Source organism: Rhamphochromis longiceps, linkage group LG3, assembly GCF_057381845.1.
Source record: "Rhamphochromis longiceps isolate RC_006_pf linkage group LG3, R_longiceps_female_GT1.1, whole genome shotgun sequence".
Classification (NCBI taxonomy): domain Eukaryota; kingdom Metazoa; phylum Chordata; class Actinopteri; order Cichliformes; family Cichlidae; genus Rhamphochromis; species Rhamphochromis longiceps.
Window position 1 is genome coordinate 48,727,050 of NC_140559.1, and position 16,043 is coordinate 48,743,092.

Below are 16,043 nucleotides of genomic sequence, written 5' to 3' on the forward strand. Positions count from 1 at the left end.
TACACTGGGGTGGTTCGCATCCAATTATGATTGATTATTAGTACCTCCACGTCTGAGGCCATGGTTCTCAGTTGGAAATGGGTGGAGTGCCCACTCTGGGTCGACCCAAGTGGAGGTTAAGCACCTTGGGGTTTTGTTCACGGGAAAGGAAGGTGGGAGTAAGATGCTGACATATGGACTGGAGTGATGTGGACGCACTACCAGTTTTCATGAATCTGCTGAATGAGAAAGCAAAGCTGTTGATTTACTGCAGATCTAAATTCTTACCATTCCTGGAGACGTGTTGGAGTTCTGGATGGAAATGAAAGTCAGGGTTATGTAATATAGATAGCTGGTGCAATTCCTACTGGGCTTCACTATCAGGAGTACAGATGCTGGTGAACACAATGCTCAGTGATGAGTAAGAGATTCAGGCAAACTGTGTGCTATAAGTCTACTTTTTTAATGTTTAATAACTTCTAAATTAGTTGATGTCGCTATGTACATAATGAGACATTAACGAGCATTAGCTTACTATTTCAGAAAAATTAGCATTTTATAGAGCATATTTGGCAGCGTCAGCTTGTCAATAGTTGTACTCTGGAATCATATTTTGTTTGGTGTCTGTCAGATTGATCACACTACCACCTATCAAGCAAAGTGTAATCAGCAAACTCCTTATTTCTCTCTTCTCCTCTGCTAACACCAGCGGATTGCAGATGATCCTCACATATTAATTTTTATTTATTTCTAGTGTAATTTCCAAATGATCATTAGTAAATGGCCAATTTTATTAACTCTTCATGTGAATAGATGATAAGATAGTGATTCTATTTTTACAGGCTTGTGTAGTAAAACAAAACTTGCTAACACTAGCTACAATAAGCTAGTGCTTGTAACTTCCAAAGATGCTTTTGCTAGCATCTCAACTTGTTCCCCTTAATTTGTGAAAGCACTCCAATATGACTCGATGATTACGTGAAGCTCACTTCTGTCCAGTTATATCAGTACTGAGGTGACTTGTTGAAGATATCCTGAACTTTTCTGTTGTTAAGTGCTGCTGTTTTTGTCACTCTTACTGTTACAGTTAAACAGTTTTGAAGTCAAGCTAACATCGTTGTACTCAGACACTGAACTCTGATATTAGCCTGGTATTAGCTTGCATAACATTAGCTTCTAACTAACTGTTATTGTTGTTTAGCCGACTCGTTTTGAGCTGTCTGCACTTCTAAGGCATCCTAAATATGTGGCTGGTTGGTAGCCACATATTAAAAAAAAGAAATTACGCGGAACTACAATGTCCATCGTGGCCACTTTATTTAAGATAGAAAGGCAACATGGCGGCTTCTACAAACCTATATATTTTTAACTAAGTTGGGTTATGATCGGTGGATAGAAAGGACAATCATCAGTCATAGAGAAAAGAAAAACATTTCAGTAAAGTTGATATTATGCCATCTTCAAACTGGTTGCCAAACGGGAAGTATTTGAAATGTACTTACTATTTTATTTATTCATGCATTCTAAATATATAACATAAATGTTTGTCTGGTAAGTAATATGTAACCCAAGATATAAATGCAGTGGTTAAAAAACAGACACTCATAAAATCATAATAGTAATCAGCAATGTCTTATGCTATGCTAAAAGCAATGCATATAACTGCTCCAAATCCACAAACCAGTGAATGATTTATGATGCCTCATTTAACGTGCAGCCCATCTACAGTGGGGCAAAAAAGTATTTAGTCAGCCACCGATTGTGCAAGTTCCCCCACCTAAAATGATGACAGAGGTCAGTAATTTGCACCAGAGGTACACTTCAACTGTGAGAGACAGAATGTGAAAAATAAATCCATGAATCCACATGGTAGGATTTGTAAAGAATTTATTCGTAAATCAGGGTGGAAAATAAGTATTTGGTCAATAACAAAAATACAACTCAATACTTTGTAACATAACCTTTGTTGGCAATAACAGAGGTCAAACGTTTACTATAGGTCTTTACCAGGTTTGCACACACAGTAGCTGGTATTTTGGCCCATTCCTCCATGCAGATCTTCTCGAGAGCAGTGATGTTTTGGGGCTGTCGCCGAGCAACACGGACTTTCAACTCCCGCCACAGATTTTCTATGGGGTTGAGGTCTGGAGACTGGCTAGGCCACTCCAGGACTTTCAAATGCTTCTTACGGAGCCACTCCTTTGTTGCCCGGGCGGTGTGTTTTGGATCATTGTCATGTTGGAAGACCCAGCCTCGTTTCATCTTCAAAGTTCTCACTGATGGAAGGAGGTTTTGGCTCAAAATCTCACGATACATGGCCCCATTCATTCTGTCCTTAACACGGATCAGTCGTCCTGTCCCCTTGGCAGAAAAACAGCCCCATAGCATGATGTTTCCACCCCCATGCTTCACAGTAGGTATGGTGTTCTTGGGATGCAACTCAGTATTCTTCTTCCTCCAAACACGACGAGTTGAGTTTATACCAAAAAGTTCTACTTTGGTTTCATCTGACCACATGACATTCTCCCAATCCTCTGCTGTATCATCCATGTGCTCTCTGGCAAACTTCAGACGGGCCTGGACATGCACTGGCTTCAGCAGCGGAACACGTCTGGCACTGCGGGATTTGATTCCCTGCCGTTGTAGTGTGTTACTGATGGTGACCTTTGTTACTTTGGTCCCAGCTCTCTGCAGGTCATTCACCAGGTCCCCCCGTGTGGTTCTGGGATCTTTGCTCGCCGTTCTCATGATCATTTTGACCCCACGGGATGAGATCTTGCGTGGAGCCCCAGATCGAGGGAGATTATCAGTGGTCTTGTATGTCTTCCATTTTCTGATGATTGCTCCCACAGTTGATTTTTTCACACCAAGCTGCTTGCCTATTGTAGATTCACTCTTCCCAGTCTGGTGCAGGTCTACAATACTTTTCCTGGTGTCCTTCGAAAGCTCTTTGGTCTTGGCCATGGCGGAGTTTGGAGTCTGACTGTTTGAGGCTGTGGACAGGTGTCTTTTATACAGATGATGAGTTCAAACAGGTGCCATTCATACAGGTAACGAGTGGGGGACAGAAAAGCTTCTTACAGAAGACGTTACAGGTCTGTGAGAGCCAGAGATTTTCCTTGTTTGAGGTGACCAAATACTTATTTTCCACCCTAATTTACGAATAAATTCTTTACAAATCCTACCATGTGGATTCATGGATTTTTTTTTTCACATTCTGTCTCTCACAGTTGAAGTGTACCTCTGGTGCAAATTACTGACCTCTGTCATCATTTTAAGTGGGGGAACTTGCACAATCGGTGGCTGACTAAATACTTTTTTGCCCCACTGTATACCCTCATGCTTCCTTGGTTGTGACAAAGGAGTTAAGCCTCTCAGAGGTCACTTTATTCAGCGTGGGGGAAAAACTGTCTAATCGCTGCATGAAACAACATGACCTGTGTCCGTTCTACATTTACAAATGCTCACCTTTGTAAGGTAACCTTGTCCCACTGCACCAGACACTACCAACACATACATATTTATCAAAGCACATTTGTAGGGGTCATCAAGTGAATTGCGTGGACTCATACCCAGCTACCTTGGCCGCTTATAACAAATACGTCCTTGAGTGTCAAATGAGGTGAATACCTGCACTCCTGGAATATTTACCAGTCCTTGATATGGCAGATCCAGCCATTATCAAAGGGATCCTTACTATGGTATAATGAGCTGAGGTAACAAGCTCTGTGCACTGAACTGACACCAGTCATACATTGTTGTACAAAATGATTAAAAATGTTACAGTTGCTGCTTTCAGACAGCCTCTGAGAAAGCACATTTCATGTAAAGAATGGCTTTCATAAAGTTAAGGATTTACAGACACTTTTTTTGCCAGCACCAATGTGAAAACAAATTCACAGCGTTCCCATAAATTATACCCATCAACTCGCCCTCCCACATTATGCTTTGACAACTCTTCAACTCTGAAAAGCACTCAAAGGTCATTTTTATCCCGCAACATGAAAAGCTCAACTCCAATAAAAGTTCTTTAATCATTATTTGCTATAGAGTTGGCACACGTCACTGTGGCTGCCAAACAAGTGGTGAGTCATATTCAGTTAATGGTCAGCTCAACAAGTGGAGTTTAACACAAATGGAATGCCATTTCTTGACTACTGCTAGTGTCATGCGAGCTTAATTTAGTGCTAACCTGTGTGTCAAAACATGTCCTCAACTGGAGGGCCTCCGGTGAGGCACTGAGAGATTGAGCTGAGACTGAGCTTATTAGGTGGGCTACGGTACATCGACAAGGAAAAGAGGTGGTTTAATATGACATTCAACACACACAAGATAATTATTTTGGATGCACGCACAGGCAGAAACTCTGATGAGGGCCAAAACAAACTCTGCAAATTGCATCAAATTACTGCCAAGTAAAAACAGATCTATACACTGCTGGGAAGTTTGAGTGAAAAACAGATTTACAGCCCCTCTGGCCTTCTGATGTTATCTTGTCTTGCATGGGAGGAAGAAAGAAGCTTGTTCTTGTCAAGAAAAAACTGCAACCTGTGGTTGAGAATGCGACTGGAAATGGCAGCTCGGCTTTTTATCCATGTTTGAAAAGCAGCTACTGACCTTTCCGACTAAGAGCTCAAACACGTTGTCTGCTACATCTGGGCTTTAGGCCTGGCAGTCACTGGGCTTTTCAGTGATTATGGAAATATTTGTAGATGTCTCTGCCTGGAGAAAGCCCAGGGGAGCATTTACGAGGCGTACCATCAAGCCTTCCCTCTATCCAACTCCCATTTCTGTATTGGATTCCTCCTAGCTTTGTGGTTGTTTCTCACCCTGTAATCTTCTCTCCCTCAAACCATTTTGAGTAAGACAGAAGTATCAGCGTGGGGATGTTTCGGCTTTTAAGGAAGATCTATCAGGTGCTCCACAGGAAACATGTTAAAAAAGCTTTTTGTTATGAATCACAAGATCAAATCCTTGGACGCTAATTCCGTTAAATTAAATGCACGACTTTTTAAACTAAAACTAAACCTATAAATACATTCAGAATGAAGCCTTTTACTCGTTATTCAAAAGAATCCCATTTTCAATCACAGTGAGCTCTTTTTGTTACACCTTTTATAATAATTGTTTTTATTTTCTTACCTCCTCTGTACAGAATGAGAAATTAGTGTAACAATCACAAAGATTAGATCTCTGTCTCCTTTTTACAGTGAATGGCTACAACTGGTGTTTTTAAGCTGAAAAGGCAGGTTTCCTTTATGCTATATAATTGTTCTAATTGGCAATTGTAATTTGTACGCAGAGAAAATCTAAGCTTTTAAATGTAAGTACCAGAGGCGGTTATCTGTGCCCTTTTTTACTTTATGGCTTTATTTGGAGACATTCGGCGTGCCTGGGACTGGCTTCGTTCAGGCTGTCAGTTTGGTTATTTCCATGACGTGAATGCAGACAATTTCATTATGTCACAAACCTAAGCAAGCAAGGTAGAAACCATCGTGTCTCATTTGTACCATTTCAATATCCGTACTCTCTAACTCAAGACATATTTAATCTCTGAATCTACTTTTGAACTAATGTGAGCCATGCAAATGTATTTTTTACCATCTGGCTGCAGAGACAGATCTTTAAGTGCACTATCTCCAGAATGTGGGAGGATCTTATCTAACCTTTCCTGCCTCATGAAAAATTCAGGATCCTGGCCACCAATCTCCGCTGTCTCAGGATGTTATGTCCGATACAGAGATGGGGGTACCGGGGAGAGAGCAGGAAATTGCTTTGGACTCCAGCACTGTATGATCAGTATTATCGTCGCAATGGACCTCATTCGGCTACATATTCTATAGCTGCATTAACTGCGTGCATCCATACCAGTCAGATCTCATTGACTGTGCAGTGTGTGCATGTGTGTGTAAGGCCTTGGGTTTGTGATGGGTCTTTGTGATAGAGGTGGCAGGTTATGTAACCGGGGGGTGGCAGAGGGGGAACAGAGGAGCCGAGCGGCAAACTGTGGCATGACAGCTCTCCGAACTTAGAGGGAAGGTCTAATGCGGGTGACTGACAGATATGTCGAGATAAAGCTTCCTGTCAGTCTGCAGCAAGTGTTGCCCACCATCGCTATCAGCCCCCACCATCCTTTATCCCTGAGGGGCCTTGTAGACAGGATGGTGGAGATCCTAAATATCATAGCTCCTCAACATTAGACAAGCCAAACATCTGCTTTACAAAAAGCCATGGGTATCTTTACTCTGTTTTATCCCTTTTACTCTTTCAGTCTGACTGATTCTTTTCAACAAAAAGATGGAATTACTGGGATATTTCGTTTTGTTTTAGGTTTTTGACTTCTGCAGACAGGGCAGAGATTGACAGAAAATGCCCCAGGATTTAGCATTTTTGTCAAAGGGATCAGTTTTACTAAAGGTTCCTATTATTGTCTGGGCATTTTTTAAAGGAATGATTTGGCACTTTGGGAAATTGCAGGCCTATAGTTTCTTCTGGGGAGAAAGAAGAGATGATCTGTTAATGGCAGGCCCACCCATAGGTGAAATCAGCACTTTAAAAAGAAATTCTTCTTTTTAATTTGGTTATATTTCTTCTGAGTATGCAGGACTCTGAGGTTCTCACAACCCAGCCGCAAGTGATAATCTCTCCAGCATGTTCTGGGTATGGTGGCCAGTTTAAGATGTGGATTGGACCACTGAGATCTCAGAGTTTGACTGCTGCCCAGTCCACAAAGCTACCCCTACATGTATGCCTGTACATGGGGAGCCCACAGGAGGATAGACTATTGTGCTGCCAGGCTTGAGCCAGGTCTGGCTCCAGGGTGGTTCCATATCCCTGATCTAGGCAAGGTTTCTGGACTCTGGGTCTTTTGAATTACATTTAATGTTGATGATGTTAATCCTGATAAATTATACAGCCAGTAACCATTTATATATGGCACTATGGTTACTGCATTAAAAATTGTGGAAACATTTTGTTCTTATAGTTTTATGTCTCTTGGGTCTAAGCTAGGCTAACTGAAGCTTAACTTAGCAGCTAGCTAGTCCGCCTTTAAATAAACCAAATAAAATATTTAAACTTTTATATTTATTATGTTACATTTTTTGGCTTTAAATTTCTGTGTTATGTGAATATATAAAAATATATAGAGTAATTAGCTGTTGGTAGGCGTTTCAAGTCTATTGGCAAAGTTGCTAATTTTTACTTGACATTGGAACAATAAATTTGTTTATGATGAGCTAGATTAGATACCACCTGCTTCATAAAATGCAAACATATCTTAAGAGTGAAGTCTGGCAGAAACAGCTAGTGGACAGAGATGTATTGTTAATTTTACAATCAATTAAATACTTTAAAAAACCTTTAATATCACATGCATGTGTAACCTGGACGTGTGTCCCTCTATCTATAAAGAGATGATCTATACTGCTCGCCCAAGTGCAATGTCTACAATATCCGAATCTAGGTTTGGGAAGGAGATTGGCGGTAGCAACTCTGTAAGAGCAATGAGACTTCCAACCCACATAACACGCACGACCACAGGTTTATGAAACAAAGTTTGCTTTATATATTTCCTTTTGGATCAGTTCCCTTTGCTCATCCTCAATGTAGGGATACCTTCAAATGCAGTAACCATCTCAAGTGCATCACAAAATAATTGAAACAATCAAAATAGATGTAAGACAAGAAACACAATATTTCAACACCCCAAAGAAAAGGAAAAAGAAAAGAAAATAGCATGTGAGTGTCCAGTTCCTTATGGTGTCAGTTTATTCAGTTACCCACTGTCTTGGGTTAAGAACTGAAAACGACCTGAATCTCAGGCGGAGAAAAAGTAGCAAAAGAAAATGATAAGGTATCTCTCAGGTGGGCTTCCTTTTGTTTTTTTCCCTACCGCCCTCCTGGTACGGCAGGCATCAACGTGTCGGCGTCCTGACACAGAGAAGGCCTCCACAGCAGCAACAGTGTCTTAGACCCACGATACCAGCTCCTCACTTGGCACCCATGGAACTGTACCTCAAAAAAAAAACCAGTCTGCACACAAATATGCAGAATGTTAGATGTCCACATTCCTTAAATGTCCTTGTTCCTAATGTCCTTGGTTCTTTTTGAAATATTAAAATAAATTTGCATCTTGTGACACATTAAAAGTAAACACACCGGTATTACTGTGCATCACCCGCAGTTACAGTAACAGCACAGCTATTGCACGTGAACTGCGCATAACCACTTAGCTGGCCGCGGCTGAACTAGCAGGCCCAAGAAAGTAAAACACTAGACACTCATAATAACCAAAACTGTCACAACATTGCAATACTATGAAAACACATCTTAAACATCATTAAACACATTTACTACTATTCTGACTGGTTAGTTATTTTTTCCAGTGCATTGAACTGCAATAGCGGTGCTAAGTGAGCTAGGCTAACTCACCAGAATAGTTCAAAAAGTTCAAAGAAATACTCCGGCTCCTTTCAGGTAGGTACCCGTCTGTGGTTCACCGCTAACGACAGCTCTCTCACAAATGTTAATTAAACCTCTTTCCTTTCTTTCAACTGGAAAAAACCGTGCTCCGCGGCAGCATGGAGTTTTTCCTTGCCGTCCTTTTTCCTCTACACCACACCTTCACGCGCACGGAGCTGCAGATGGTGCCTTCAGGGCAAGCCCGGAAATTAAACTATCAGACAAGGACTACGATGCATTCAAAGAACCCTGTACTTCTGATTGCTGTAAATCTTACCAGGGTTACATTCTCCCCCTCTAGACTGCATGAGTCCCAGCATGCATACCTGCCCCTACCGGTACAGACACATGTGAAATAGCAGCCCCTAAAGCCTGAAAGAATGAACTAATGGCCAAGGTTAAAGGCTCCCCCAGCTCATCGTAGGTGAGTTTCCGAGGCGGACGTCTCTCCCTAGTAGAACGCCGGACACTTGCGTTCTCGGACTCTTGACTCTCAGATACTACATTGTCAGTGTCTGCAACTACAGGGTCTGTGGTGATGAGATCTGTGTTCTCTTCATCAGGTGAGATTTGTGTCACATCAGGTTCAGGAATATCAATGACAATATGGTCCGGAGTCCTACAGTGTGAAGTAGGATGTGTAACTGAACCACTATTCTCAGAGCTAACATAAGGAGTTCCTGGTTGAAGCTCGTGAGTAGGTCTTTCAGGTAAGTGTGCGGAACTTTGGGGCACAAAAGAAGGGGTGTCTGGGTTTAATACCCTGGAAACTGGCTGAGGCTCATTGAAGCCTCCTTCCCTCTGCAGGAAAGGACCCTTCGTGATGATTTCTGGCATCCATGTATTAGGATACAGTTCATCTTCATCACTGTACGACTCGTCCTCCTGACAATCAGTGTCCCCTTGCACGCCTTTTGTTGTTTTGCCCCTCAGTCTCATTTTCCTCGATGCGTCAGTGGAAGAACTTTGCTCTCTGATCTCAGTTACAGGTAGGAACCCGCACGGCAAAAGAAGGTCTCTATGCAACGTACGGTGTGGCCCCTCCCCTGTCTCAGGTTTGACTACATAAACAGGACTGTCGCTAATCCGTCTGACAACAACATGGATTTTCTGTTCCCACCGATCTGCCAGTTTGTGTTTCCCCCTGATATTCACGTTTCTCACTAAGACCCTATCCCCTTCTAAGAGTTCAGCTGCCCTGACCTCCCTGTCAAACCTAGCCTTGTTCTTCTCTCCCATCTTCTTGGCATTTTTAGCAGCTAATGAGTAGCTCTCCTGTAGGCGTTGACGAAGGCCCTTGACATACTCTGAGTGGGTCTTGTGACTTGCCATATCAGGTTGGATTCCCAGGACAAGATCAATCGGCAGTCTGGGCTGCCTACCAAACATTAGTTCGTAAGGCGAATAGCCTGTTGTACTGTTTCTCGTGCAATTGTATGCGTGGACCAGAGGTTTGACAAAATCTCTCCAATGATATTTGTCTCTCTCTTCCAGGGTCCCTAGCATACCAAGGAGGGTCCGGTTAAATCGTTCCACTGGGTTTCCCCGGGGATGGTACGGGGTGGTACGAACTTTGTCTGCTCCAATCAGTGTGCAGAGTTCTCTGATCGTCTTAGACTCAAAGTCCCTGCCCTGGTCGCTGAGCAGACGACTGGGGAACCCGTAGTGAACAATAAAGTTCTCCCATAAAGCCTTCGCAACAGTTCTGGCTTTCTGATCCCTAGTCGGCACCGCCACAGCAAATTTTGTAAAGTGGTCGGTGATGACTAAAATGTTTCTCGTGTCTCTATCATCCGGCTCAAGGGATAGATAATCCATACAAAGAAGTTCAAGTGGATAAGTAGCAGAAATGTTTTCCAAAGGCGCGGCCCTCTGAGGCACAGCCTTCCGCCTGAAACAGCGTTCGCACTTTTTGCACTTCTCCTCGATGTCTCTGGCCATTCTCGGCCAGTAGAACCTGGCACGAGCAAGCTGAAGTGCACGCTCAGAACCGAGATGGCCAACATCATCATGCACTCCTTGCAGTGCCCTCTCTCTGAACTGTTCGGGTAAGACCAACTGATACACCAGTTCGCCTCGCTCAGACCACTTCCTGTACAGGACACCATCCCTGAGTTCAAGTTTTTTCCACTCCCTAAAAAGAAGTTTGACATCGGGATGTTCAAGGTTTGTCTCTCTGAAACTGGGTTTTACAGCTCTCCTCACAAAGGTGATGACACGTGAGAGAGACGGATCATTATTTTGAGCATTACACCAGTCAGAGTTAGCCATGGATGGTAAAGTGCCCTCATCGAAAACATCAGGCACTACAGAAGGGTCAACAACAAGAGACTCCGCAATGACAGGCTGCTCTGAATGAGGGTGACGTTCATCTTTAACCATCACAAGATGACGTTGACATAATGCAGAGAACACCTCATGATCCATGTCATCTCCTGCTTCCATGAACCGTTTTTTCATGTCCTCTATTCTCTCTCTTTCTTTAGTGAAAGCTTCATCCTCAAGAGGCGGACCTTGAGGCCGCCGGGATAACCCATCTGCATCGCGGTTGGCCTGCCCTGCTCTGTACTTGATGGTAAACTGGTAAGTAGAAAGAGCGGCTAACCAGCGATGACCAGCAGCATCTAACTTCGCAGATGTCAAGACGTATGTGAGGGGGTTGTTGTCGGTAAGCACAGTGAAACTTGACCCATAAAGGAAATCACTGAACTTTTCACAAACTGCCCACTTTAAGGCCAAGAATTCGAGTTTGTGCGTAGGGTAGTTTCTCTCGCTCTTGGAAAGACCTCGACTGGCATACGCGACAACTCTGAGCTTCCCCTCCTGCTCTTGATAGAGCGCTGCCCCCAATCCATCGCGACAAGCGTCAGTATGTACAACATATGGTAGTTGTGGATTCGCAAAAGCAAGGATGGGCGCAGACGTCAGTTTCTTGATCAGGGTTCTGAATGCACTCTCACACTCCGAAGTCCACTCCTCACCGAGCGGTGCATTAGGGCTCACAAGAGTCGTGAAGCGTTCCCTCTTGTACACTTTGCCCCTTTTCTTTGGTGGATAGTAGCCTGCTGTCAGGCTATTAAGAGGTTTGGCTATCTGGGAATATCCTTCGACAAACCGCCGATAATACCCAGCGAAGCCTAAGAAACATTTAAGCTCTTTCCTATTTGAAGGACGAGGCCAGTCTCTCAAGGCGGATATCTTGTCAGGGTCAGTATGAACTCCTCGTGCATCCACGACATGACCAAGATACTTTACTGACGTCTTAAAGAAGTGACATTTCTCCGGAGAAAGCTTTAGACCGAAATCTTTAAGACGGTTCAGCACCTTCATGAGTCGTGCTTCATGTTCTTCCAATGTGTCTGAAAAGACAATCAAGTCGTCCAGAAACACCAATACCTCATTGAGATGCAAGTCACCGACACACCTTTCCATAAGGCGCTGAAAAGTGCTTGGTGCGTTCGTGACACCCTGAGGCATGCGATTGAATTCAAAGAAGCCGAGGGGACACGTGAAAGCGGTTTTAGGCTTGTCTTCTTCGGCCATCTCAACCTGGTAATAACCAGATTTAAGGTCCATGACGGAGAACCATTTAGCACCGCTAAGGGCAGCAAAGGTCTCCTCAATGTTCGGAAGAGCGTATGCATCTCTGATGGTTCGAGCATTTAGCTTCCTGTAGTCGATGCATAACCTGATAGAACCATTCTTTTTCCGGACCAAGACCACTGGGGATGCAAAAGGGCTCTGTGACTCTTTAATAATTCCTGCATCAAGCAGTTCTTTAAGATGCTCCTTGACTGCCTCCCTGTCACTGGGATGAATAGGCCTTGGCCTCTCCTTAAAAGGAGTCTCGTCATGTAGCCTGATGTGATGTTTCACTGCAGTGGTGTGACCATATGACAGGTCATCCACAGCAAAGACTTCTGGAATAGATCTAAGCTTGGTGATGATACGATCTTTCCATTGTTCAGATATTGGTGAATCATCAAGATTGAACTCGAGGTTGTCACTGTCAGGCTTATTGTGATGAGAGTCACCTTTCACTGGTCCAAGTGATGTGACCTGCTGAGCTGCACATATTTGAGCAATGATGCATTTTGGCTGCAGCGTAACATCATGGTCACTAAGATTGCGCAGGACGACCGGGACCTTGCAGCTAGACTTAAATGGAATGTCCATCAGAGCAGCCTCAAGGAACACGCCACCTGGCAACCTGTGATGTTCATTGGGTTCAAGCACAAATGTGGTCTGACTGTTCCTTTTCAACCTGACATCACCTGTGATGCAGCACTTTTGTTTTGCAGGGATGGTGATGGGGTTTCCACCATGTAACCTGACAGGATGAGCATGGTTGTTGAGGTCATGGATCTGGGCAATATGCTGGAAGATCACTGCAAAATCTCTAGAGAAGAGTCTGCAAACAACCTCTGGACCATCCTGTTCAAGTACTTGTTCATAAAGTCGTAATAACACATTGGTACCAATCAACAGGGGGGTCCTGCTGTTGAACTGACACTCTGGCACCACAAGTGCTAACACGACTAGCTCCTCTTTCCTGCCAGGAACAGACAGCGGGAAAGTGACACGCGCTTCTATGTAACCAAGATAGGGGACCTGCTGTCCACCTGCTCCTTCGATTTCAAGAAGGGCATGAATTGGATGTATAGGTAAGTGAGACAAATGGTTCTTATGGAAACACTCGGACACTGTTGTAACTTGTGAGCCGGTGTCCATTATGGACTCACACTGTACACCCTCAAGAAAGACAGAAGCCGCACAACGAGGACCTACAAGCCCTGCAGGTATAGATCGCTCTGTGCAACGGTAGGTTTCAGTCATTGTGTGGGTTATGACTTTCTTCTGTGTTCCAGCACCATCAACTGATCTGTTGGGACAGGGGTTATCATCAACTGCAGCTCCTGGACGTCCCACAACAGGAGCTGCTACTAGTTTAAAGTGAATGGGGAAGCAGCCTGCTGAGCTAAAAACTTATCCTGCCTCTCCCGGAGTTCTGCATTTTTCTTGCGAACCAGTGCGGGGTTGGGTTCATTGGAGCAGTGAGCAGCAATGTGGTTGTCTTCCCCACACTTAAAACAAAACCACGGCCTCGGCATTCCAGGCACCTTAAGGCCCCTCTTCATGTTACTACTACTGATTGCAAAGCAGTCGGTCTTTTCAGTACTCTCTCTCTGATTTTGTGCTAGTTTTTCAACTTGCTTTGTCAGTTCAGCTATCTTGTTCTCAATATCAGAGGTTTCATCTCGCTTTGCTTTTACCACTAGGGGAGGATTACTATCATGAGTGAGGCTCGGTGGCTTTTTGTTTAGCTTTTCCAACTGTTTAGTTAGCTCATTTACTTTCTTTTCAAGCTTTGATGTCTCATTCGGCTTTGAGTTAGGCAGTGGGACAGGCTCACAGTCATAAGAGGGCATATCAAAAACATGGTGGGCATACATGTTAGCTTTCGAAGCACCTAAATGCTTTTTCATCCTATCTAGCTTTGTGGAACGGCGGTCTTCCTCAGTTCTCAGCATGAGGAGGAATTCAGGAAATGTTGGTGGATTTCCCTTTTTGCACTCTAACTGTAAGCCGATGATGATGCTCTGATCCCAACAGCCCCTACAAAACTGTCTGAGCAAATGATCATTGGAATTTCCAGCTGAGGCTCCCCCTCTAGAAATTGCTCTTGTGAGGAGGCTATGGAGCCTGTTCAAGTATGTTGATGGCTTCTCTCCACTATCTTGGTTAGAGCCGAGAAATGCCGCAAACAACTCCTCTCCATCCTCCACAACACCAAAAGCAGAATCAAGTTGAGTGATGTAGACACTTGGTGGTGAAGAGATGCCAAGAGGCTTCACAACATCAGCTGCTGGACTCAGCAAGCTCTCAAGAATCCTTCTCACCTTGTGAGCATCATTCAAGGAAGGATCGTTAAGGAGAAGATCAACTTGGGTGTGCCATGTTTCGTAGTCCACCTCACCGTTTGGCCTTGGCATCCGCCCAGAGAAGGTGCGCAACCTTATTTGTGGGGATGGTGAAGTGGTGGACTCACTTCGGATGACATGCTCCACAATCACTCTCTGGATCTGGGGGGGGTTAAAAACATCCTCACTGATGTGGACTGGGCTCGTTGGTAAACTAGCAGATGCACTATAAACATGTGTGGGCTCTGCAGGCTCATTTTGATCATTATTAGGTGTGTTAGCATTTTGAGCTGCATAGGGCTGTGTAGCATTACTGTGTACGTCATGTGATGTGCCCTGGTTCCCATGCAGTTCCTCCTGAAGCACATTCAAGAAACCTTTCCTGCCACTGCCTGCGACAGACTTTAGTTCGTCCAGGTATCTGCAAGCTATCTCCCTCCCCACCACTTCCTGACAAACATCTCTAATGGTCCTCGCAAACCACATCACAGCTGGGTCCTTTGGACTTGGTACGGTACCCAAAGTAATGGGGTCGATTCTAGAGATAGACCTGTCAGATGCATACTGGACCAGGGCTCTACCCTCTGGTTGTCCTGATTCGTCAGGGATCCTCACTAATTTAGAAATATCTCCATTAACTTTGAACACAGCAGTTATTTCCTCATCTGTGTATTCTGGTCCTATACCTGTTACATACAGGGAGTTTTGACCATTAACCTCAAAACGATTGCAAATATCCATACCTGACTCAGTGGAACAAATCTCAAAAATCTCAAACGTGCGTAGTGTGGGGTGGAAGATCAGAAAGCTACTATTAACCAATCTCCTGGCTGGCTCGCCACTTTTTATGTAACCTGGACGTGTGTCCCTCTATCTATAAAGAGATGATCTATACTGCTCGCCCAAGTGCAATGTCTACAATATCCGAATCTAGGTTTGGGAAGGAGATTGGCGGTAGCAACTCTGTAAGAGCAATGAGACTTCCAACCCACATAACACGCACGACCACAGGTTTATGAAACAAAGTTTGCTTTATATATTTCCTTTTGGATCAGTTCCCTTTGCTCATCCTCAATGTAGGGATACCTTCAAATGCAGTAACCATCTCAAGTGCATCACAAAATAATTGAAACAATCAAAATAGATGTAAGACAAGAAACACAATATTTCAACACCCCAAAGAAAAGGAAAAAGAAAAGAAAATAGCATGTGAGTGTCCAGTTCCTTATGGTGTCAGTTTATTCAGTTACCCACTGTCTTGGGTTAAGAACTGAAAACGACCTGAATCTCAGGCGGAGAAAAAGTAGCAAAAGAAAATGATAAGGTATCTCTCAGGTGGGCTTCCTTTTGTTTTTTTCCCTACCGCCCTCCTGGTACGGCAGGCATCAACGTGTCGGCGTCCTGACACAGAGAAGGCCTCCACAGCAGCAACAGTGTCTTAGACCCACGATACCAGCTCCTCACTTGGCACCCATGGAACTGTACCTCAAAAAAAAAACCAGTCTGCACACAAATATGCAGAATGTTAGATGTCCACATTCCTTAAATGTCCTTGTTCCTAATGTCCTTGGTTCTTTTTGAAATATTAAAATAAATTTGCATCTTGTGACACATTAAAAGTAAACACACCGGTATTACTGTGCATCACCCGCAGTTACAGTAACAGCACAGCTATTGCAC

The 16,043-nt window shown here is 43.9% G+C and overlaps 1 protein-coding gene across 1 annotated transcript; it reads right to left on the reverse strand.

Annotated features, from left to right (window-relative positions):
* Nucleotides 1–7,747: 7,747 nt before the first annotated feature.
* Nucleotides 7,748–10,750, reverse strand: LOC146675128 (uncharacterized). The gene is made up of 2 exons (XM_085400188.1): nt 8,413–10,750; nt 7,748–8,013 (listed from the first exon to the last, which is right to left on the reverse strand). Exon 1 carries the CDS (start codon nt 10,711–10,713, stop codon nt 8,740–8,742), a length of 1,974 nt encoding a protein of 657 aa, XP_085256314.1. The 5' UTR covers nt 10,714–10,750; the 3' UTR covers nt 7,748–8,013; nt 8,413–8,739.
* Nucleotides 10,751–16,043: the final 5,293 nt, after the last annotated feature.

Bases quoted from the DNA above. Each gene is read 5' to 3' on its own strand.
- LOC146675128 (XM_085400188.1), bottom strand. From the start codon at position 10,713: ATGGCTAACTCTGACTGGTGTAATGCTCAAAATAATGATCCGTCTCTC.